The following is a 24,564-nucleotide window of genomic DNA, read 5'->3' on the forward strand; positions in this document are numbered from 1 at the left end:
CTCCCGCCTCATTAGGCGCGGCCGCGGCGCGGGGCCCATTAGCGGATCAATTAGCCGAGGTCGCTGGCGGCGCGTCGTTAAGCGCGGGAGGCCGCGGGGGGAGGGGCTCCGGAGATGGCACCTCCGCTCGCCGGCTTCCCGGCCGAGATCGCGTAGCCTTAGGACGCTCTCGTCACCCGCCCCCCGCGGGCTCCACGACCCTCGTTAAAGCCTGGGGGAAACTCAGCCCCGTGGGCAGGATGGGGGTGTCGATGGGGGGGCTCTGAGGCCCAGAGGAAAAGCCGAGGTCGCAGACCTGTCCTTGGCTGGGAAGGACCCCACATTCCTTGGAGAAGACCCCTAGGTGGGGGCTGTAAGGTTTGTGACCCACGGCCCCCCACGGCGCTCTTCATCAGCATCAGTAATAATAATATCCGCTGACAGCTCCTGAGCCCTTGTAAGCTTTCTGCTAATTCTGGGAACAGTTTCCCAGAAACTGAGATCAGACAAGTGACTTCATGCCTCAAATCACTACTTCGGGTAGGAGAACAGCACAAACTCAGGTCTGCCCTCAATAAATTTGCTAACATGCATTGGGCGGCTTCTATGTGCAAATTTAAAAAAATAATGCAATTGATAATCTCCCTCGCTTCTCACCTCGGCCCTATCCACAAGCCTGCTGATACATTTTATATTTTCCTACTTGTTTACTGCTTCCACAAGGACAAGGATTTGGGTCTGTTTTGCTCCCTGCTGTGTCCCTGGGGCTCCCAGTTGGGTCTCAGTAAATGAAGGGGTGAATGTACCAGGCTCTGCCCTAAGCACCTTTCAGGGGGGAGGTGTCACTCCCCTGCTTTGGGGGAGGGTCGGGGAAGCCTTCAGCAAAAGCTGAGTGGGAAAGCAAGCAACTTTGTTCCAGGTTCAGGGGAACAGCTGTGCAAGGGCCTCTGGGCAGGGAGCAGCGTTTCCACCCAGCCGCAGCCTGCTAAAGTCTGCAGCCTGCTGGGCCTCCCTGAAGAACTTAGAAAGTATTTCAGATTATTTTTTAAAATACTTTTTTTTTTCCAAATTGTGAAACATAACACAAAAGAGCACAGGGATTGTAAGTGAACAATTGGGTGAATTATCGCAAAGTGAGCACACTCAGGTAAGAAACGCGTTGGAAAACCCTCCCCTCCCCCCAAGGGTAAGCCAATGACGTCAGGAGCTCTAGGTCACTCGGGCCTGGTTTTGTTCTTTATGTAGATGGAATCACACGCATTCACTCCGTTGTTTGGCGGTGTGAGGTGCACCGCGTTGCATTGAGTATAGAATAGCAGTGACCCTATTTTCAAGGCTGTGTAGCGTTCCCAGGACACGACTGTCACAACTTATCCCTTCTGCCGGGCAGTGGTGACGACAGGTCTTGAACACTCTCGTCTTTTTGGGTGGACTCAAGTGGCACGTCTGTGCCAACCACCTTCTGAATATGTAATGACTGACGCTCTCCAATTTGGGTGAGCTCGGGTTTTCAACACGGGGAATGACCCCATCACACTGGTGGCTTCTAGAGGCGTGTTGGCTGCAGTAGGGAAGTGGGGGACTCAGCAGGAGACGGGTGACCACCTGGTCCCCTCTCGGTCTCCTCTTTCTCTCCTTAGGGATGTGAGACATTTTCCTTGAGGCCAGTGGGCCATCACCAACCTTGCCTCTGTCCGGTCTGTGCCCTTGGCCCGCCATGGGAACCCATTGCATTGGAAAAGCACGTATTTCTTGCACTTCAAAAGTCCCCTGGGTGCTTCAGCTCCTTGAGGGCAAGATCTGTCATGGGTGTCTGGCCCCTACCAGCCCCAAATCCTGGGTGGACAGCCTGAGGCACCCTTGGTCTGAGTGTCGGGTATACCAGGGGTGGGGAGGCTCTCCTTTCCTTCTGGCTCCCCCCTGGGGTGATCCAGGTTGGGCATGGCAGGGAGGGGGGCCTTCGAGCTGGTCCTTGGAGGGTTGAGGTTTCAGCTGGGGGTCTGTGCACATGTGCATGCAGAGGGAGTATGATCTGCAGTCTCTAGATCTTCTGTCTCTAAGGGAAAAGAATGTCACTTGAGGGACCTCTGGCCTGGGGCTCAGAAACCAGCTTCGCTAACCTCCTCCAGCGCCCGGGCTGCGCTGCGTGACCCACGGCCTCCAGCTGACCCTCTCTGGTCTACACATCAAGTCTGGCAGATGGACTACGCTTACAAGACGAACTCACTTAGGCCTCTCAACATCCCGTCCCGTCCTGTGTCCTGTCACAGAGGAGGGAGCCCAGACATGAAAGGAGTCCCCTCCTCCCCAGAAAGGGGGGCAGCCCGCAACACAGAGGCAGGGACACGGCGACCAACCTTCTCACGTCTTTATTTGAAAGGCACAGCTAAGCCCACCCTCGAGACAGCGTATTCACGTCTCTCTCGGAGTTCAAACGACTGAACACAACAAAAGCTGACAGTCTAAAAGGCTATATACAGACACAGGTGTGGGTGTTGCTTTTTTTCAAACATTTTTCTGTCTTTTTTTTTTTTAATATCTCTTCTTAAAAGACAAGTTGTATACCGCGGAAAAGGAAAAAAAATAAAATAAAAACCAAGACAACTCGAGTACCCTCATCTTTATTCGGGAAAGGGAGGAGGAGGATGTTGGGCCGCCCACCCCCACCCTGCTCATCCCGGCTAAGCTTGAGTCCCTCGCTGAGCGAGGACAGAGGACCAGGTGGGCGTGGGTGTCTGGAGCTACAGGAGGCGGGGAGTGGGCAGGGTGGAGGGGCAGACGGGGGGGTGCCCGGGGCAGGAAGGGGCAGCTAGCATTGTGTTTGCATGCAGTGCCAGGGTGGGAGGCTGGGAGGTGCCCTGAGGGGGCTCCCCCCGGCAGGCGGACTGTCAGTTACACGTGTGTGAGACGGGGAAGTGCAGGGGTGCTGGACTCTTAGAGGATTTGCTCCCTTCTGACCTGGCCTCCCGCTCACGCCTCCAGGCCTCAGCTTGCCTCGTCTGTGCGAGCAGGTGTTCACCCACCGGGCCAAGCGGGGAGGGGCGGGTGGCGGGCAGGAGGAGGGAAGCCGGGAGCCTGAGCGGATCTAGGGGGTGGCACAGAAGCGGGGGCTGAGGCCCCAGCAGGCGCCACCATAAATACTACCGGAGTCTAGCCAATCCCGAGCTATGCTGTCTCGCTCTGTGTGTCTGTCTCCCCTCGTCCCACCACCACCCTCCCAGCCCGGCCACCCGCTAATCCGACTTCTCGCCGTCGTCCTCCTGGTGGGTGTCTCCGTCGTGCCCATTCTTGTCTTCCTTGGAGAGGTGGGCCTGGGAGCCCAGCGCCGACAGAGAGAGGAGGCCGGCGCCCGCGCTGACCGCCGGCAGCGAAGGCGGCTGGAGCCCCACGGGCAGTGGGGTCAGGGGCAAGGCCAGAGCCTGCAGCTGGGAGAGCTGGTGGGCTTGGAGCTGCTGCTGCAGGCCAGAGGGAGGGGCGCGTGAGCCGCCTCAGGCCCACTCGCCGCCCGCCCACCGTCCCACCCACCGCAGACCCCAGACCCCAGACCCCAGACCTACTCGGATGATGGAGTTTAGCTCAGGAGCCGTGACCTGCTTAGCCCTCTCGATGGCTCCCAAGACCTGCTGCTGGTGCTGAGAGGAGAGGGGACAGGGTTACGTCACAGCGCCCAGGAGAAGCCCCACCCCCATCCGGCCTGCCAGCGCTGCCCCCAGCCCCCAGGGCCTGCATTCTGTCACCAAGCCTGTCTCTTCATCTGGAGAATGGGGACAGATCGAGACGCACAGAAGACCTAAAGGGGTTGGGGGCCAGATGCTTGGGAAAAGGCCTTTGGGTGAGTCGGAGAGAAATCCGGGATCGTGACCCAGCTGATGCCACGTGCAAGGAAAGGGCGGTGCACGACAGGGCCACCTGCCACCTATGCAGGGAAGGGCCGATGCTTCGAGAGCTCAGAGACTGCGCTGTGAGAGCCGCTGGTCCACGTCCCCGTCCTTGCACAGCTGGGGGAGGCCCAGGGAACTCTGGCAGGGCTGGAATACGGGTCCAGATTCAGGGCCTATGTCGCACCTTCCCCCAGCGCCCCTGAGAGTCAGGCTCTCCGGCCATCAGATGCTACGATCTGCCATCTCCCTTTTTGCCTTGGCTACTGGGAAGCCTGTCATGAAGATGAGCATGAGTCTAGGCCCGCAGGGCCCCCAGAACACTCTTCTCTGGGGCTTTCGGGGTGTCCTTCTGGAATAGTCCTTAGGCACGCATTATCACCCAAAGGATCCCAAGATATGGGTGGGGATTAAAGAGGAAACGATGAATCACCACCAGTAAACCTGGCAGATGGCAGGAGCTGGGTTTTACACAGCCTGGTGGGGTGCAGGTGTGGGGTGCGTGTGGAGCGGGCCTCACACCAAGAGCCCGAGAACCCGAAAAAGCAGAAAAGGAAGAGCCCTGGGTGTGTGCATGTATCCACACGTGTATCGGGACACACGTGTCTGCATGTTTGCACCAACGTGTCTGCGTGTGTCCATGTGCACAGCGAGTCTGTGTGTTGCATCTGCGTGTATCCGTGTCCGTACGTCTCTGTTTGTGTGTGCAGTGCCCTCCGCACACACCCGCTTGTCCCCGTCACAGGTGAATCCCAGGAAGGGAAAGGCGAAAGCAAAACAAAATTCTTGGTGTGCCCTTGGCAGAGCTGACAATTCTAAGGCGAATGACTCGAGCGGGCCGGGAATTCCACAGCAGGGTGACGCCACCCCCCTCCACTGGCCCGCACCCCTGAGGTCCTCCATCCTGGGGACTCTTCTGCACAGGCTGGTAGTAGCTGTGCATCTCAGAGAGGGGAGGTGTGTGCCTTGGGGCGGCCAGCCGCTGCTGCCCCAGATGGCTGCAGTGGGGAGGGCCAGGGACAAGTTCACGGTCCATCTACCTCCCCCCCACCACCCTGCTCCCGCCCCACATGGCTCACCTCTTGGGAAAGGTAGGGGAGGACTTGGGCACAGATCCCATTCAGCCTCTTGACGATTTCAGCCTAGAACAAACACAGGGGGACAGGTGCAGACCAGCCCAGGAGGCCTGGGGCTCTAAGAGGGGCCAACTCAGCCAGGGTGGGGTCTACACACAGGGCCCGCGGGCACCTGATCAATGGCAAGGCGGGACCGGCACAGGCCCGCATGCGGACTGGGCCGCTGGGGGTCGAGGTGGCCCTGGGAAGACGATGCCCAGCGCCTGGTAGGTACTGAGCACTCCAGGGAGGGCGGCTGGGTGGGGGTGCTGGCATTATTCTGTGACGTCCAGAGGGCTCAGGCGGCAGGAGGGCAAGGGGGCAATCTGAGAGCTGTACCGCGTGTGGGCTCACGTCACTCTCTTGCCACTGTCGCAAAGGGCAGGCAATGGGGTGGGGGTGGCAGATCCCGGGGAAGGCCTCTGCCCATCCCCCTCTGCAGAACCACCTCCCAGGGAGGCCCGAGAAAGAATGGCGATGGGGGAGCTCGGGAGGAACGAGATCACAGGGCGGACTTGGTGTTCAGCCAAGGGGCGGGCTCCTACCTGCCTGGGGTGCCGGGAGAGCAGGCGGGGGCGTACCTGCCTGGGGTGCTGGGGAGGCTGGGGGGGCGACCTGCTTCAGTGCATCTCAATGTTCGCTTACAAGACATCTCAGAGGTACTGTGGGGAGAGAGAAATGGGGGCGGTGAAGTGGGGGCTCAGGAGACAAAGGGGATGGCAGAAAGGGGGAAAGCGAGAGACGGGAACAGAGGGTGATACAGACAGACAAGTGGGAGGGAGACAGGAGGGGTGAGACACCCACGCCAGGAACAGAGGCCCAGGTGCCCGGTGGGGCTGCTGGGGAGCTGGGGGAGCTCTAGGCCCCACTCCTTGGCTTCTGGAATCATTATCAGAGCCCCACTGCTCCCCTAATATACACACATTCCAGGGCTCCTAATCTTTTATCTTTATGTGTCTTGTCTGCGGGTGGCCCCAGACTCCAGGGAAGTTTGCCTTCCTGGGTATAAATAATGGAACATAAACAAAGCCTGCTGGGTTTGGCTTTGGGGCCAGCAGCACTCGCCTCCATGCCCCAGATCTGACCCCTGCCCCCACTCCTGGTCTAAGCTCTCTCCATCGCCCCCACTCCAGAAAGCCCGGTGGTCCCCAGGCCTTTGCTTGGTCTCCCCAACCCCTCACCCCCTGCCTCTGCCCGGCCAGCTCCTACTCATTCTTCAAGACCCCAGGTGCAATGCCCCATTCTCCATGCCGCCTCCCTCAGGCAATGGCTCCCCTCTGGAGCCCCCCAATCCCTGTGGGGTCCCCCACTCCCCAGCCCCCTCCATCAGGGGCTGGGAGCTTCGGTGTCTGGCTCTGCCTCCCCTAAAGCCTCAGAGAGCAGAGGGCTAGGGGCTGGGCCAAGGTAGGGGTTTTTTGATGTATGAAACCGAACAAGTGACTCTGGCACAGTGGATGGGCAGGGTCTCAAATGTCAGGCCGAAGAATGCCCTGTCACCCCTCCCTCCCACCTACTTCAAAGGGTGTCAGCCTCCTGCCAGCCACCTCCCCTCGCCGCTGTTCTTCCCACAGCCCGGGCGAGGAGGGGTTAAGTACTGGGATGCCAGGGCCCGTGGGGGCGGGGAGGGATCCGGCTGCTCCCCAACGTCAGTTCCTGGCTCCTGGCTTCCACAGCCGCTGCCTCCTCTGCTGGCTGCCAAGGACAGCCAGGGGACCTGGCAAGCCCAGGCTGCAACCCGGTGGTTTGGCACCTCCGCCACCGCCTGGGCTGGCAGCCAGGCCAGCAAGGCAGACCCTGCATCCTCACACTTCCCAGAGGGGGTGGCCGGGGTTTGGGTGGCAGCTGCCCGTAGCAGAGGAGGGTCTGGGGTCCCCCCATCCCCACCCGTTGGACCCTAGGTCGGCTCACCATCACGTAATGACGCTGCATCTCCGACTTCTCGCTGGCCAGCTTGTCACATTCGAGCTTCAGGCTGAAGAACAAGAGGAGAAGGGACGGAGGCTGGGCTGAGCCCCCAACTTTGACAGGGGACAGACAGACCCTCCTCGGTGAAGATGGGGTGGGGGGGGCCTCAGGCTCCCTAACTATAAGACGGGGATTATGAACTAGCCTTGCAAACCACCTGGAGGTGGAGAAAACAGCAATGATAATAATAAAAACAAGTCAGGGCAAACGCCCTGACTCTGGGTTGGCCGGGGTTTCAAAGAACCTCTCCCCCATCTCGAAACCCAATGAGGTCAGTGCTCTGAGCAGCGCTCGCTTTACGGATGACGCGATGGATGGATGCCCAGAGAGGTTCAGGAACTGGCTCAAGGTCACACAGCCAGGGAGCTGGCTTCAGAGCCACACTCTCAACCACTGGGGAAGACTCTCCGAGGGGGAAGGACAAACAGAAATAGAGGGGCCAGGGGGCGGGGACGGGGGTGCTAGCTGGGCTCTGGCTGGGACTCACCGGGTGTCTCCAAGGCAGTGGCCTAGCCCCTCTCGCGGGCCTTGATTTCATTAGAGGGGAAAGTTCCACCATTGGGGAACTGAGACGGGCACCCCCTGGCCGCTCAGGCACCCCCAGCAAGTCAGTCACAAAGCCGCCCCCCCACCCCGCGCCCCATGATGGTGTCAGGTAGAGAGCTGACAGCACAGACTCAAGCCAGACGCACTGGGTTCAAGGTTCGGCCCTGCCACTTCAATGCCGTGGCCCTGAGCCGACCCTTCTCCCTTGGCGTACAGTCAGCAAGCACCCAACGGACGCTTGATCTCATGGCCACCCCAGAAGCCTGGCGTTCCGCTCTGCTGACCGCCCACACCTGCACACCCCAGTTCAGGGATGAATCGCAACTGGGCTTGCTGTGGCCCCCTGAATTTTTCTAGTTCCTTTTTAAAAATGCCTATCTGTCGTCACCATGAAAAAGAACTGACGGGCAATTTCATCCCGAGCTCTGGCTTCTTGGTCCTTCTTGGGCCTGGCAGGTCCTGCGTGCCAAAACAGTAGGACCCCTCATTGTATAGCGGGGAACCCATGCCTGGCAAATGGAGACCCCAAGCTCAGCGAGGGGGTCCGGCTCACCGAGCACTGTCGCAGTACTGACCCTCGGCCTCAGGGACTGGCTGTCCCAGTGCTCAACAAGTGTAATGGGCCAGGCAGGGAGGGGAGGGCCCCCGCAGGGGCTCGGAAGGGCCAGCCTGCTGGACAAAGCCCCTCACCCCACCACATCGGGAGCAGGACAAAGTCCCTGCCTGCCCTGCGGCCATCGGTGCTCCTGTCTCGGAAATGGGCACAATAGGACAGCAACGAAGATTAAGCCAAAGGGATGTATGTTCGGTATTTCATATTTGGGGAGCATGGGAAGTACTCCGAGAGATGGACGTACTTCCCACGAAAGGAAGAAAAAGATACATATTACTATTCCCTCTTCTTGGAGAAAACGCAGGACTTTTGTGTGTGGGTAAACTCAGGTCCACAGAGGACCCAAGACCTCACTGAAACTGGTGGCCCGTGACCTTCCTCTGATTCTCAGGCAGAGCCCCCCTTCCCAGCAGAGACGCTGGGAATGGGCGTCATTTAACCCAGAAACTGGGTGCAAATCTCAGCTCCGCCACCTGCTTGCTGTGTGCATTCCTGCAATGCTCAGCTCTGGGGCTCGGCTTCCCTAAGTGGACAACCCAGGTCATCAGAGGTCCTTTTCCTCAGGGTGGCACAGGGCCAGCCCTTTGTAAAGGTAAATTCTGGAAGGAGAACCACCTCTGAGATGGGTGGATGCCAGGAACCCTTTTCCCAGAACAGAGCAGAGAGACAGAACAGACTGCAAAATTTTTTCTTTTGGAGAATTTTTTTTTTCATTATTCTTTCTTTTGGGAGGTGGGGTGTGTGTGGGGGGCGTCTATCCCTGAATTCAAGTTGTTGGGAGGTTTTTAATACAGTGCGGATTGGGGTAGGGGTGGGGAGTAAGCCTCTGAAGCCATATAGCAGACTCTGGGCAAATGATTTAATTTTGTGCCTCTGTTTTCTCATCTGTGAAATGGGCCGTTTGGAAGACTCACCGAGTTTAATATGAGTCAAGCGTTCAGGACGGCGCCCGTCACACAATTTGCATTACGAAAATGCAAATGTATTTTCGAGTATATGTATAAAGCAAGGGCTCGCCACGTCGGATGCAGGCCTCCTTCTTGCCATCTGCGCAGGGGGCTCCATCCCCCTGCCCCCCCTGCCAGGGCGCCCCCGCCAGCCCCTCACCTGTGGTACTGCGCCTGCAGCAGCTGAAACTCGTCTTTGATGCGGTCGCAGGAGTCCGAGGTGGTGAATTTGAGTTGCTGGGGTAGGTGCGACGAACCCTGTGAGGAGGGGGCGGCCCGGGTTAGGGCCGGGTGGGCGAGCAGGGCGCTCACTTACCCCCGGGGTGCCCTGAGGCAGCGGTAACGCAGCTGCAGCGCCCCCGCCCCTGCCCCACTTCCCGGGCGCGGCCCCCGCCCTCGCTTCCTGCCCCCCGCCTCTCCCGGGGAAGCCGAGGGGGTGGGCGCGCCCGGAGCCGCTCCGTCTCCGTCCCCCCCAGGCCGTGGGGGTGCGTTTCAAGGCCCGCCCTTCTTGGGGGGCAGGGTGCGCCCTCTACCGCCGCTTCAAAGCGCGCGGGGGGGGGTAGAACGCGTCCTAGGGAGCCCCTCTCCCCAAGTGGGGGAACGAGGCCTCCCTGCAAAATCCCCTTAGAGGAGGGGCCTCTCTCAGCGCCCGAAATTTTCCGGGGGGCCCCCACCCCAGATTCCTAGCTCCCTTCCTCCAGGCCGCGCTCTTCCGGGAGGGATGCGCCTCGGATCTCCCCCCACTCCAAGGCCCCGAAAGCAGCCCCAGCGTTAGAGGTGCCTGGTGGGGCTTCCGGGGCGCCCCAAGTCCGAGGCCAAAGCCGCCCAGGCCCGCCTGGCTCCGGGGGCGGGCCGCAGGGCCCAGGGACTGGGGTTGGGGGTCCCGGCCGGGAGCTGGAGAGGACCCCGCCTGGGAGCTGGGGGGACTCCGGGCCCGGAAGCTGGGAGGGGGACAAGGAGCTACAGTTGAGGGAGACAATCTGGGGAGCTGGCGTGTTGGGGAGAGTACACGGGGCCCGAAGCTGGAGGGGACCGGTCCTGGAGTTGGGGAGAGGCCGAGAAGGAGGGAGCTGGGGGGGCGCAGGGCTGAGATCTGGGGAGATGGCTGGCGCGAACTGCGGGACGCAGGATGGGGGTGGTCCGGCCGGGAGCTGGGGGTGCGCGGACCCGGACGTGGTGGGGGCGATAGCGGGCCCCGCTTACCGAATGCCTGCTTTGTGGAAACATCATGTCAGTCGCGGCGGGGGGCGCGGGCTGCGCCCCGGCTGTGCGCCCCGGCTCGGGCGGCTCGGGGCGCCGGGCGGCCGCGCCTTTGTCCCGGCGCCGATCGGCAGCTCCCGGGGCCGCCGCCGCCGCCTCCCGCGCCCGGCCTCGCCCGCTTCCTGCGCCCCCTCCCCGCGCGCCCGGCCCCGGCGCGCCCCGGGCCCCGCTTCCTGCGCGCCCGGCGCCCCTCCCCGCCCCTCCCGCCGCCCGCCTCCCCGCACGCCCGGCCGCCGCTCCTATTGTCTAATGGCGGCGACGCCGGCAGTGGCCGCGGCCTCGGCTGTGCGGAGACTCCGGCTCCACCTGCTGCCGCCGCCGCCGCCGCCGCCGCCCGGGCCCCGTGCGCGCCGCCGAGGGGGGGGGCGCGCGCCCGGGGAGGCCTGCGGATCCCCACCCAGCCCGCCTCCCGCGGGCCGCCGGCGCGGTGACCTTGGGCCCGGCGCGCCCCCGCCCCGGGCCTCTGCCCCCTGGCCCGCGCTCCCGGCCGCCGCCCCTCCCGGCCGGATGGCCCTGGCAGCCGCCTGGGCCTCGGTTTCCCAGTCTGTCAAAGAAAGGGGCCCGGCGGCCCCCATCTAAACCGCCGGCACTGTCATGGCGCGACCTGGACGCGTGCCAGGGACATGCTCTGTAACCTTGGCTCTCAGGCTGTTCTCTCTGGGCCTCGGTTTCCTCTTCTGCAGAAAGCCAGGGGTCAGACCGCCGCCCTCCTGGGAGCGGTTCCTGCAACACATATGTATTGAGCGCCTACTGTGTGCCAGGCCCCGCTCCAGGACGTGGGGGTGGGGCGGGGGCTTACCAAGTCCTGACCCTGGTGGAGATGACTTGAGACAGATGGGAGACAAACACCCAAGCCCAAGCCCTGGCAGGTCAGATGGTGGCCACATCTTTGGGGAAAATAAACCCGCAGGGCGCGCCAGGAAGGTACAATTTTAAACCAGGAGGTCAGAGAGGGCCTTGCCTGCAAACAGGGTCTGAAGGTGACAGAGGGAGCCAACAGAGGTATATGGGGTACGGTGGCTTATTCAAAGAGGCAGGGACGGCAGATGCAAAGGCCCAGAGTTAGCCAGCGCCTTGCTTAGGGAGCCTGGGAGGAACCGAGAGCAGGCCCCACAGGGCCCGCAGCTTCAGCATTTGTACCCCGGCCCTGCTGGGGCTCGTGGTCTTTCAACACCGCCTGGAAATTACTAATTACTTTTGAACAAGGGCCCTCGAAGTTTTCGCTTTGCGTTGGGCCCTGCAGATTCTGTCGCTGGCACGGGACAGTTGATCCAGGGCCTTGTGGGCCGCTGGGAGAACTTGAGATTCTGCTCTGAGGGAGGTGGGAGCTATGGAGGGCTGTGGGCAGAGGAGGACCGGACCGGACTGGGATTTTGATAGAATTTCTCTCGCTGCCATGTGACGATCAGGCCTTAGAGAAGCTGTCGAAATAATGCACGTTAATCCTGGCGAGTGTTAAGGACACAGTCTCTCGCTTCTCATCTCGTCATTATCAACTATGCAGCTTGCCCCCTCCAGATAAATAACTTTTTTTTTTTTGAGCCTTGGGTTTTTATACCTGTAAAATGGAAAGTTAGAACCCGGGTCACATTTCCTGGGCCGACGAGGGGCCAAGATGTGGGTGAGATGGATAATCAAAATTTAAAGCGAGGCCCCTGCACACCAAAAAAACAAAAACAAAAAACTTGAAGGTAAATAATACATCAACACAATATTGTTTAAAGTAAAACTTGGAGTGTTCAGGGGAAGATGGCAGACTAGGTGACTGATAAAAAATAAAATAAAAAATTATTGTAAAAAAAATTTCAGATGACTAGACCTAGATTTTGGGCGCTGAGCACACAATGGCTACGCAAATATCAGATTATATAGATATAATGTTATTAATCAACATTACCTCGAAAAAGTTAATAAAAAAATAAAAATGCAAGATGAGCAAAATGTCAACCTATTAGACGAAGACAGGCTCGGACGGGGCGGGACCCAAGGTGTCCGACGTAAGAGAAAAGGAGCAAACTTTCGGAGAGTTCTTCAGTATTCCTGTTGGGTTCTGGAATACGTGGACCCCGCAAACCATGTGAGTCCCCGTTTGGCAGGGGGCCCAGGGCAGAATGAAAACGCAGGGCCTCTGGTTCAGACATGATTAGGAATTTCAAGATGGCGACAATGGGGCACATGCAGGGTCCACCCATGGAGAGCACAGCGTTCAGAGTGAGTGCCCATGAGGCTGGCCCCACCCCCGAGACAGCCCCCCACACCGTGGAGACCAGACACCTGTCCTGGGAGGCCACCTGCAGCTGACCCACACCTGGGCAGGCACCTCCCAGGTCATCGTGCCCTTGATGACCAAGCACTCCCAACAGACCCCAGAGCCGGACACAGACACCCCCAGCGCAGTGGGGTCAGGGCTGAGCCACAGGAGGGGACTCGGGGCTTTGCCTTTGAAGGAGAGTAATTATGAAAAAGTAATTTTCAGGAAAAAAGGCCTTTTGGCACCTACCAAAGCCTAGAATGTGACCCGAACCGTGAATAATAATGATAAACTAACCCACCTGTATCTGTTTTCACTACGTGCCAGCCTCTGCCTCGAGCATTTTAACCCTGGGTACCGCCATTGTGACATTTGAAAGGTGGGATTAAGGCACCGGGGTTAGGCAGCTTAGCCAACATCACACAGCTGTGAGGTGAAGCCGGGTACCTGGGCCCTTGGCCACTGTGCATGCCCTTACCGCGCCTCCGGGTGGGGCAGGCGGCATGGCATGGCGGGATGCTGGCCGGAGAGAGCCGAGCGCCAGGGCCATGCCTTCTGCCGAGGAAATGGCATGTCACCCGGAGGGTTCCGGGGAGCCACGGAGGTTCCCCAGCTGGGCCGGTTTCTGTCTGCACTCTTGACGTTCTGGCCGGGATTGTTCTCGGCCTTGGGACGGTCCTGGGCAGAGTGGGGTGCTGAGCAGCATCCCTGGCCTCCCCTGCTGGGTACCAGGAACGCCTCTCCCCAGACTTGAGAAACAAACGTGCAGAATTGCTGAGTGTGTGCGGGGGGGAATCGCCCTGGCTCAGAGCAGAGAGAGACCGCCGGGGCGGAGTGCTGGGAGCTGGTAGTGGCGGCGATGGGGGCCAGCAGGGGGGTGTCCACACAGAGGTTTGGAGGGGGCAGGCTGGGCTGGGTCTCTGCTGCACCCAGGAGCTTTTTTTTTTTTTTCGCAGCAGGGAGATGGTAGAAAGAACAGAACACGGAAGGAAAGGGAAAGGCAGGATGGAACATCGCACCCGGGAGAGGACAGTCTTGATCCTGAACGGGATTTCTGGGGAATTGGGGCTTTCGAAGATCTTGTACTTTCTGGGCATCTGCCCTTTCCCACCCTCAGCCCTTCCCCACTCTCAGCTCCTCACACCCCCAACTCCTTGGGCCCACATCCTGGTCTTTCCTGTCCCTTGGGTTCTCAGGGCCACATCTGGGGTCACATTGAGGTGGGGATCTGTCTCCTGTCACCAACCGGCTGAGCCAGACTCGCGGCCTGCTTACAAATGAGCGCTGGGCCCCACGGCCTCCCGGGCAGAGCCAGGCGCTGGCTGGCGCATGATGGATGGGGCTGCGTGGCCATTAATCACAGGCAGGGGAGGAAACAGGTGGCCACCGTGCAGGCACGGGGACTCCCTCTGATAGGCCTGTTGGAACTGGGGCCTCAGCTGCCCAGCTCCGGGTTCAGCCCCTGGCCTGCTATAACCTGGCCGGGTGACCTGAGGCCGTGTGATTTTACTGCTTTCGGTCCCGCCTCCCCCCACCCCCCCAGCTGTTAGTTGTTCATTCTCTCAGTAAATATTTATTGCACCTACTGTGCGCCAAGCATGAGTCTAAGTGGAGGCTGACAGCAGTGACCAAAGTCCCTCCCTCTGCAGAGGTGACAGGCTTTCAAAACTCGTCTCAGATGCTCTCCCTCCTCTGCCCACAGGCCCCCAGATCTCCCGTGGGATAAAACCCCCAGCCCTCCCCACGGCCTGCAGGGCCCGACACGAGCTGCCCCCGTCCCCTCCCCACCCTCGCCTCCTCCCTCTGTCCCCCTCCGTCACTCTGCTCTGGCCACACGGGCCTCCTCGCTGTTCCTCTGAGTTGCCAGGCTCGGTCCTGCCCCAGGGCCTTTGCTCAGGCTGTGCTCTTTGCCTGTTGCTTCTTCCACTAGATACTGCCTCAGTGCCTTCAGCTCAGCTGTGGCCTCCTCAGCTGTGGCCTCCCCGACAGAGCCCGCCACCCACCCAGCCACACTTCTCTGGTTTTCTTTATAATGATGGCTCTGTCTTTATGTTTTCATTTCTGTGTTTATTGTCCACACCGGAGTGTCGGCTCCGCAAGGCGGGCCTTTAGTCATCTAGTTCGTCCCCTGCACGACACTTCGTCACACGGTAGGTGCTCGGCGAGTCGTAGTCCATGTGAAAATGACCTTTGTCAGGACGAGGCTGCCCAGGCAAAGCGGAACGTGGCCGAGTAGCCAAACGCCACCGACCGAGTCACTTCTGAACCACAGACGTTGGTTTATTTCCGACAGTTCTGGAGGCCAGGAGTCCGAGCTCGAGGTGCCAGCTGATTCGGAGTCTGGTGAGAATGCTCTTCTCAGCTGGCAGACGGTGACCTCCTCGCTGCCCCCTGCGGCCTTTCCTCAGTGAGTGGGCGTGGAGGTCTCTCTCTCCCCCTCATGAGGACACCAGTGCCATCAGGCCGGGCCCTGCCCTTGCGACCTCATTTAACCTTTACCCCTCTCCAGATGCCGTCACGTTGGGGCACTGGGGCTTCGGCGTGAAGACGGAGGGCAGGAGGCGGGGACACAGTTGAGTCCCTAGCACGGCTCCACCGAGATATGCCGAGTTGTGGCACCGCTTGGGAAGTGACTGCCACCGATTCTGCGCGTGGGAAGGGACGAGCGGGCAGGCTCCCGGCTCCGCTCGGCCAGCGCAAACGCAGCTGCTGAGGCTGGCATTTATCTGATCGCCACTGTAATTGATTCCCAACCGGGGGTGATTCTGCCCCTAGGGGACGTTTGGTAATATTTGGGGACATCCGTGATCATCACACTGAGGCATCAAGTCCGTGGGACCAGGGATGCTGCTTGACACCCCACAGTGTCCCAGATGGCCCCCCGCAGAGAGCGACCCACCCCGGTGTCAGCAGTGCGATGACGGAGGGACCTTGGGGGTGGAAGGCTTGTCCCGGAGGGCTCCCCTTAAAATGAACAATGTCGTGGTTACCTGGGTGACAAATGGTCTGGTTGGAGAACACAGCACGTGCAAAGGCCCAGAGGAGGGGACAGAGTTGCCGAGATCAGGAGCACAGAGTGGGCAGGAGGGGAGTGGGGCAAGGGCAGAGAGGCGAGGGACGAGGAGGGCGAGGGGATGGACCACCAGGGCCTTGGACTCTGCATTCACCGGGGAGCCCCAGGTCTGTAAGTATCAAAAGGGGCCGTGGGATCCGGTCAGCTTCAGAAGCCTCCCTCTTTCTGCTGGCAGGACAGCGGGACGCAGGGTGGTGGTGGCTTTCACGGGTCCCTTCCTCGCCAAGTAACGGTTGAGGTATTTTACGACGGTGTCGGGCGTGCAGACCTGTGTTGTCCAGGCTGGGTGTGTGTTGACAGATTCATGATCATCACACTCACTGTTTTCTTCCGGTTTTAAAGGAAATGAAAACATGTTCTGGGGCTCCCAGAAGTCCCACGGGCCTCGGGCACGGTGCCCGGGGTACGCTGGCCCTGGCGGGAGCAGCCTCGGCCAAGCAGAGGGCAGGTGGAGGTGGGGCGGGCGCTGGACCAGGGCGGGGTGGGTCCCCGCGGGGTTCGCCAGGGCGTTTGCCAGGGCGGCGACCAGCACGGACGGGGCTGGCGAGACGGAGGGGTGGCCAGGATGAAGGGCAGAGCTGTGGGCAGAGCGAGTGGCCTGAGAGGCAGTGTCAGGGGCGGCTTGCGAGTTCCATTTTGGACAAGCCGAGTTTGAGAACCCCGTGAAACTCCCATGGAAATGTCAGCGGGGAGAAAAGCAGACACATCGGGCTCCATCGAGATTAACGTGTGTGCTTCGAAGGATCCCATCCTGGGACCCAAACGACAGCTCACAGAATGGGAGAAAATAGCCCGTGTCTGTTCAAGGTCCTTCGCCCCGAGTCTGTAAAGACCTCCTACACATCAGCGACAGCAGAACGAAGCCCCCAACTCAAAAGCGGGCAATGGGCTTGAGCAGACAGTTCTCCAAAGACATCCACGTGGCCACAGATCATGCGGGAAGACGCCCGGCATCTCCGATGATTAGGAACCGTGCATCGAAGCCACAGCGAGGTGCCACCTCACACACAGGTGGACCCTGGCTATCCAAACGTGCAGGTGAGGGCGAAGGAGGCGGAAGCCTGGGGCGGCCCGCGGGGCGGAGGCTCCTCAAGAGGTTGAACAGCGATTCCGCGCCCAGGGACGCGCCACGGAGAACTGGAGGTTGGGACTCAGATAGTGTTTGTGCATCGACGCTGGCTGCGGCTCAGCACAGTCGCCACCTTGACTGCTGCTGACCGCACAGCTCGGTGGCTTGAAGCACCCTCACGGTGTCGTGCAGCCGTCCCCGCATCCACTTCCAGGACATTCTCATCGGCCCGCACTGACACCGTCCCTGTGTCACACTCACGCCCCTCGCCGTCCCCAGCCCCTGTCTCCCACCATCTACTCTCTGTCTCTGTGAATCTGACTCCTCTGGGGACCTCCTGGGAGTGGGATCACGCGGTGTTTGTCCCTCTGTGTCTGGCTTATTTTGTTCATTCGGCCCCAGAAAAAGAAACCCGTCTCCTTAGCAGTAACTCCCCGCTACCTCTTCCCCCAGCCCCTGGCACCCACTCCCCGACTCTTCGTCTCTGTGGCCGTGCCTGTTCTGGACACGTCACACAAGTGCAACCGCACACCACGTGGCCTTTTGCAGCTGGTGTCTGTCACTAAGCGTCACGTTTTCAGGGTCCATCTGCGTTGGAGCGAGTGTCAGGGCTTCACCCCTTTTTCGTGGCTGCATAATATTCCAGTGTGTGTGTGTGCGCGTGTGTGTGCACGTGCATTTTATTTATCCATTCATCAGCTGACAGACATTTGGGTGGTTTCCGCCTTTTGTCTAGTATGAATAAAGCTGCTGTAAATATTCGCGCTAGTTTTTATGTAAACACAAGGTTTCCCTTCTCCTGGGCGGGTACTTGGGGGTAGAATTGCTGGGTCAGATGGAAGCTCCACGTTTGCCCCTTTGAGGAACGGCCAGACTCTTCCGCAGTGGCTGGTCCATCTTCCATCCCCGCCAACGCTGCCTGATGGTTCCGATTTCTCCACGTCTTCCCAGCTCTACTGATTAACACCCCCTAAATCGTGAGCCCTAGGCAGGTACCTTGCTCATCCCTCCTGAGCCCAGCCCTACAGTGGGGAGAGCAGCCCCCCGACCTGTCCACAATTCGTAAATTCGGGAAAGGTAAACAAACAAACAGCAATAACAGTGATGCTTACAGTGGCTTCTCCTGTGTGCTGGGAGCTAGCTGTTCTAAGTCTTCACATATTCATTCATTTACTAGGAACCTATTTCGCAGGTGGGCTCAGAGAGAGTGTGGCCTGGCTGGAGGCCGCCCAGCCTGGACGGCGCTGGGAACACAAGTCTCTAAGTCTTGTCACCCCCCCTTCCCCCACCGGGGCCATGCTTGACAATGAATGTGTTTTCTTTCTGCGTTTCTTCTGCCAGGATCTCCCGGCCGTACCCTAGGAGCCTGTAAAAGGCGTCCGCAGCATTTCCCTGGGGCTGTGCTGTACGTTGGCACAGTGATTAGGAGGCCACCTCCAGTGGGTGTGTCTCTGGGGACATCTGGGGACATTTGGGGGCTGTGGGGAACAGGGAGGCGTGGCTGCCCACCTGGCCTACCCTCCAGAGGCCCCTGCTGCCTTTTCTGAAATACCTGAGGGCTAAGCGCATTGCAACGGGGGTTGGGGGGTTGGCACGTGGCTCTGTACCAGTGTCTGTACTTGTCTAGGCCTCGGCTGGGTCGGGTTCACGCCTTTTTAAGAAGAGGAAGAGACCAGACCTCTCTCTCTGCTGTTTGAGGACACAGCTAGAAGGCAGCCATCTGCAGGCAGGAAGAGCGCCCTCACCAGACACTCACCCTGTTGGCACCTTGGTCTTGGACGTCCAGTCCGCAGAACCATGAGAAAAATAATAAAGTTTGGTTGTTTAAGCCACCAGTCTATGGTGTTTTGTTATGGCAGCCTCAGCAGACTAGGATAAGGAGTTATATCATTTAATCCCCAGAAGAGCCCCGGGAAGAAGGAGACCCAGAGGCTCAGAGAGGGTGAGACACCTCCTCAGATCACACAGCCAGGAGCCGGCAGACAGATGTGAGGCCCAGACTCCAGTCTGGCTAGTTCTCAGTCGGAGTACTGCCTATATCTCCCAACCTTCTCCAGCCCCTTCCCCCACAAACCACGCTGGGCCGAGGTTCAGGCTCATGGTTAATAGACAGATGAAGGTTCGAATCCTTACTCTGGCACTCTATTTGCTGAGTGACTGTGACTAAGGTGCAGCTTCCATGTGAGCCTCAGTTTCCTCGTCTGCAAAACGGGGGTCCTAACAGTAGTAAGGATGGACTACAATCAGGCATGAGGGCCCCTTACCTGGAGGTTAGCACAGAGTAAGAACGTTTGGGCCGCTATGCTCTCTGACCCTCAGTCTCTTCTTCCATAAAGTGGGCATAGGGTCAGTACTTACCTCCTTGAAGTGCTTGAGTCAGAAACTTGAGTGGCTGAGAGCAAAGTGCTCAGAACTGGCTGACGCCAGTAAGCACTTGATATATATTGATATAAAAAAAAAAGGTCCTGGAGACAAACATCCGCCAATCCAGAGACGCGCACACCAGGACCCCGCTGCCCGGGACAAGTGAGCAGCCGCTTTCTCTACAAACTGGGCTGCTGACCGCGGGGCACACCTGGCTGTTTGCATTTCCACGTAAGTTAATCGAAATGAAGGAAATGACAAACTGAGCTCCTCAGTTGCCCTGGCACACGCGTGGTCACAAGCGGCTGGCATGTCGGACGGCACCGAGCTAGGATTGTGCCGTCTTGGCAGAGAGCAGGCGGGCAGCGCCGCGTGGGGACGCTCGGCTCCCCGAGGTCAGGCGTCGCAGACGGCGCGGGGCCCCTCCGGGCCCACGGGCGCAGTTCCACGACCGTCCGCACGGGGGCAGCACGTCCCAGGACTCGGCGCCGCCGGCCCAGGTGAGCCGAGGGGACCGTGTCCGTCGGTTCGCACGTCCTTGGGAAGCGCCCACAGCGGCCAGGCTCTGCGCTGGACGCTGCGCAGCGCCCCGCACGGTCTGCCTCAGGGTTCCCCCCTCCGCACTGTGGGGCGTTGAGCAGCATCCCTGGACCTCGCCCACGCAATGCCGGGAGCACCCCCAGTCCCCATGGCCAGAAATGCCACCAACATTATTGACTGTGTCTTGGTAAGGCATAATGACACTCAGGTGAGAATTACCTGAGTAATCAAAATAATGATTTAAAATGATTAAAAATCATAATAATGATTTTTACTATAATAACAAAAAACAACCGTTTACTGTGTACTAGGCCTTGTTTCAAGCACCTTGCATAAACTAAGCCCTCGGAGGTGGGAACCGTGGTACAGTATCTCTTTTACAAGAAAAGAAAATGGAGAAAGGTTGGATCACCGTCTGGAGGTCACAGCTCAAGGCCAACGAGCTGGGATTTGAACCCAGAAATCGTGGGTGCAGAGTCTGAACTGATAATGACCAGCCCACTTCTCCGCCTTGGTCCAGCCCCCTTTCATCTCCTGCCTGGATCCGCACCACCCTCATCCCCCCTAGCCTGTCCTCCCCGCAGAGGCCACCAGGGGGCGCCTGTGAACACCTAAATCAGCTCTCCAGGGCTCCCACCTCCTTGGGGTCAAAGCCCCAGGCCTTCAGGCAGGCTGCAGAGCCTTGCACGACCTGCCCTCCCCGCTCCCTGTCTCCCCCAACCTCACTCTGCTCCAGCCACACGGGCCTCATCGCTGTTCCTCCAACTCGCCGGGCTCCACCGTGCCCCAGGGCCTTTGCGCCACTCTGCCCTCTGCCTGGAACGCTCTTCTTATAGGTATACGGATGACTTGCTCACGTCCGCTGCGAGGCCCTTCCTAATCCCTGAGTCTAAAATTCCACCCCCTTCCTAGGCCCCTACTCTGCTTTATTTTTTTCTCCCTTCTCCTAACACCCTATATATTTTCATTATTTGTGTTTGTTTTTTATATGTCTGCCCCACTTAGAATACCAGCTCCAAGAAGGCAGGAATTTTTGTCTGATTTCTCATTGCTCTGTCCCCAGTGCCTGGCGCACAGTAGGTGCTCACTAAATGTCTGTGGAATAAAAACTGGCTATGTCATGTCCAGCCCGTGATAATGATAACCCTGAGCGTTGTCGAGTGCCTTCCGTGTGCCAGGCTATGTGGGAATTCTTTCTTTTTTTAATCATTGACATATTTTTTGAGATATATTTTACATATCCTAAATTCACCACTTTAAAGTGTACAATTCAGTGGTGTTTCGTATATTTACTCTGTGGGGCTGCCATCACGGCTGTTTCCAGAACATTCCATCACCCCCAAAATAAACCCTGTCCTCCTTAGCGGTCTCTCCCCATCACCCTCCCCCAGCCCCTGGCAACCACTCACCAACTTCCTGTCTCCGTGGTCCTGCCTGTTCTGGACATTTCACATAAATGGAATCACACACAGCGTGGCCTTGTGTGTCCGGCGTCTCAGTGAGCGTCGTGTGTTCAAGGTCCATCCACGTTGTGGTGAGTGTCAGGGCCTCCTCGCTCTTCATGGCTGAGTGATATTCCCCCGTGTGGGTGGGCCACGCTGTGTGCATCCATTCATCCACTGACAGCCGCTTGGTCCATTCCCACGTTTTGGCTGTCGTGAATTATGCTGCTGTGAGCATTCACGTGCAAGTTTTTATTTGAACGCCTGTTTCTTCTACGTCCTCGCCAACAGCCGCTGTCTGTCTTTTTCATTCTATCTGTCCTACTGGGTGTGGAATGGTGTCTCACCCTGGTTTCGATTTGCATTTCCCTGTTGACTAATGATGTTAGCTATCTTTTTTTTTTTCTTTTAATCACACAAACCAACATTTGCTTTTCCCGTGCTTGTCGGTATGTAGGAATTTTTATCGTCACCCCCATTTTAACAGATGAAGAAATATGGGCTTGGAGAGGGACAGCCACTTTCTGAAAGTCACACAGCCTGGGGGGCGAGTGTGTGTGGGATGAGAACCCGATAGTCTGGCTTTGACCTCCTGGTCACTCAATATGAGCCTGCTCTGAGCCTCTGCGGGCAAATCTTTGTGTAGACGTGTTTTCGTTTCTGCTGGCTAACTACCGAGGGGTGAAATGGCCGATCCGACAGTAGATGCGCGTTTAACCTTCCGAGAACCTGCCACACGGTTCACGGTGGCGGCACCATTTTGCATTCCCACCAGCTGGGGACGAGGGTTCCCGCCGCCCCTTATGCTCGCCAGCACTTAATATGGTCAGACTTTTTCACGTTAACCGTTCTGGTCTAATCGCACCTCACTGTGTTTTTAGTTTGCATTCTCCCAAGCGCTTCTTGGCCGTGTGCATGTCTGTTATCGGTAGAGAATAAAAGCTGATATTTATAGAGCTGGGCAGCAGACATCCACGAGTGTCTGCCATGGACCTGGCCACGGGTCCTGTGACCTGGACGGACTGGGACTCCCATCGTCTCTGGAAAACTTAAAATAAGAGGAAACGGATGAAGATCTTCAGTGACTGCAAGTTGGGCACGGCGCTGGGGGCATAAGGCAGGGCCAGGGCGAGAGCCCCCTCTCCAGTTCCTCCGATGCTGTGTCCACGTGGTACTGCTGATTTTCTTTACAGGGGCAGGCGGTGAGCGCCCCTGTAAAGAAAGGTGGGGGACTTGAGTGCTGTGGAATTTGCCACCTGGTTCCAGGGCTGGCACTTTGGCCTGGGGTGCCCCTCTGCCCTGCCTGCCTCCAGCCCAGCGCCCCACTTACCTTTGCTCTCAGCTGCATGCCAGGAAATGGCCTTGTTCCCCGACCCCTGGACCCCCTCATAAAATCAAACTCCTCGAGGCATGGAGGTCAATGTCCTCGGGAGGGAGGGAGGAGGCCTCCCAGGTATCAAGGTGTGGCCGCAGTGGACTTTGTCTCTCTGGGCCTCTGGGTGGGGACAGCAGAGTCAGCGTTTAGCAACCGGCTGGACCCTGGGACCAGTTCACCAACTCTCCGTGGGCCTCAGTTTCCTTATCTTAGTCCCAGTGCCCGCCCAGTTCCCGGCACGCAGTAGGCACTTAGGGAAAGGATGAGAATGACGAGACACCCCCTGCTGATCGGTTCCCTGCTGCTCCCCTCAGGGGCAGAGCTGCTGCTGGGAGGGGCTGTCACGGATGACATCCAACAAATACTTGAGGGGACGACTGAGCCCACTGACTCCTCTCTCATCTGATTCATTTCCCTGCCCTCGACTGGAGTCCCAACCTCGCCTGCCCGTTTCAGCGCCCTTTTAAACATCGAAGTGTTTATTAAGCCCCTACTGTGTGCCTGACGAGTACCACCTCCTAGAACATGTCTCTTTTTTACAGCTTGATTAAGGTTTAATTGACATGCGACAAACTGCATGTTTGAAACGTACGGTGTGATGAGTTTCGCCATACGCCGACCTTCATGCAACCAGGGAACAGCCGACAGTGAACGAAGGTTCCGTGTCCCCCCAAAAGTTTCCGTTCCCCAGGCAACCAGCAATCTACTTGCAGCCACCATGCATTTCTATAGTTGGCGTTTTCCAGAATTTTATATGAACGGAATCGTACGGCATGTCCTCTGTGGCTGGCTTCTGTCACTCGGCATAAGGCATTTAAGAGGCATCCACGTTGTCATACGGTTTTCCCTCTTCGCGACTGAATAATATTCCACTCTCTGGGTGGACCACAGTTTGTTTAATCTGCTCTCCCGTCGGTGAACATTTATTTGGGTCGTTCCCAGTCTGGGGATGTTTTCAGTGCAGCTGCCCTGAAAAATCATGTCTATGGTCTTGTGTGGACACGGGCTTTTATTTCTCTTGGGTGCATGGATTAGCTATCAATTTCTGTGTAACAAGTCCCCCCCGGACTTGGTGGTGGAACAGTAAACTTATTCTCTCACGCAGTTTCTGAGAGTCAGGGATTTGGGAGTGACTTAGCTGGACAGTTCTGGCCCGGGGTCTCTCATGAGGTGGCAGCTGAGCTGGCGAGTGGGGCTGCCACATCTGAGGGTACATCCAGGATGGCTCGCTCACGTGGCTGTTGGTGGGAGGCCCCAGTTGCTCTCCACATGCCTGTCTAGGAGTATGGTCTGGGGCAGTGGTCCCAGCCTTTGTTGCACCAGGGACCGGTGCTCCCATGAGAATCTAATGCCTGATGACCTGAGGCGGAGCTGAGGCGGTGATGCTGGCGCTGGGAGGCGGCTGCGAATGCAGATGGAGCTTCATTCACTCACCTGCCGCTCACCTCCTGCTGTGAGGCCCGGTCCCCAACAAGCCACAGACCAGCACCATTCTGCGGACCGGGGGTTGGGGACCCTGGTCTAGACTTCCGTGAGGAGTACTACGAAGTGAGCAAAGGGAGCCCAAGACGGAAGCCAAAGACGTTTCATTACCTAATCTTCGAAGTCACATCTGCCATATCCTAGTTACTAGATGCCTAACACTAAGTTCAACCCATATCCTAGACAGGGGCGAATGAATACCAGACAGCCGGGGCCCTGGAAGCCATCCCAGAGGCTATTTACCACCGTCCCCCAGTATTTAAATATTGAAGCGACCATTAAGCTTCTACTATTACTTCGCAAGAACTGTCCACTTTGGCTATTTACAACAGCTCTCTGATAAAAACCCGAATGTAATGCGTACTTTGCAGACTGAGAAAGAGGCCCAGAGAAGCTAGTCACCCACTTACTGTGCAGACCGCGGTGGCAGCAAAAGCGAGATCCCCCCACCACCCGTGGGCGTTAAGTCCCGCGTGCAGAAGGGGCTGATGGCGGCAAAGAGCAGAAGCAGAGAGGGGAGGAAAGCACAATTATTATTTTTTTACTCCAGAGAAAGAGAGGAAGCACCCAGGAGAGCTGGGTTCTCTCACTGAGTTCACAAACATGTATCGAGCACCTACTACTGTATGCCAGGTGATGTTTCAGGCCTTGGGGATGCCATAGAG

The 24,564-nt window shown here is 58.3% G+C and overlaps 1 protein-coding gene and 1 long non-coding RNA gene across 9 annotated transcripts in view; one reads left to right on the forward strand and one right to left on the reverse strand.

Moving 5' to 3' along the window:
• The window catches only part of LOC120583756 (uncharacterized), a 7,999-nt gene extending 5,784 nt beyond the window's left edge, over nt 1-2,215 (forward strand). For both annotated transcript variants that reach the window (XR_005647865.1, XR_005647866.1), the window contains exons 2-3: nt 1,070-1,126; nt 2,041-2,215. This is a non-coding gene — a long non-coding RNA (uncharacterized LOC120583756). The remainder of the gene's footprint in view (nt 1-1,069; nt 1,127-2,040) is intronic.
• Nucleotides 1-11,204, reverse strand: part of TLE2 (TLE family member 2, transcriptional corepressor) — a 39,699-nt gene extending 28,495 nt beyond the window's left edge. For 3 of the 7 annotated variants that reach the window (XM_039839198.1, XM_039839200.1, XM_039839197.1), the window contains exons 1-3: nt 10,939-11,062; nt 9,204-9,301; nt 6,881-6,944 (exon numbers count right to left, since the gene is read on the reverse strand). In XM_039839198.1, the coding sequence (XP_039695132.1) occupies nt 6,881-6,944; nt 9,204-9,301; nt 10,939-11,037 (261 nt within the window). In that variant the 5' untranslated portion in view covers nt 11,038-11,062. Of the gene's footprint in view, nt 1-2,584; nt 3,435-3,536; nt 3,612-4,936; nt 5,000-6,880; nt 6,945-9,203; nt 9,302-10,246; nt 10,448-10,938; nt 11,063-11,102 lie in introns of those variants that run through there. The other 4 variants (XM_039839207.1, XM_039839206.1, XM_039839205.1 and 1 more) reach the window with 4 other exon arrangements.
• Nucleotides 11,205-24,564: the final 13,360 nt, after the last annotated feature.

This window comes from Pteropus medius, unplaced genomic scaffold, assembly GCF_902729225.1.
Source record: "Pteropus medius unplaced genomic scaffold, Ma_sr-lr_union100, whole genome shotgun sequence".
In the NCBI taxonomy this organism is placed as follows: domain Eukaryota; kingdom Metazoa; phylum Chordata; class Mammalia; order Chiroptera; family Pteropodidae; genus Pteropus; species Pteropus medius.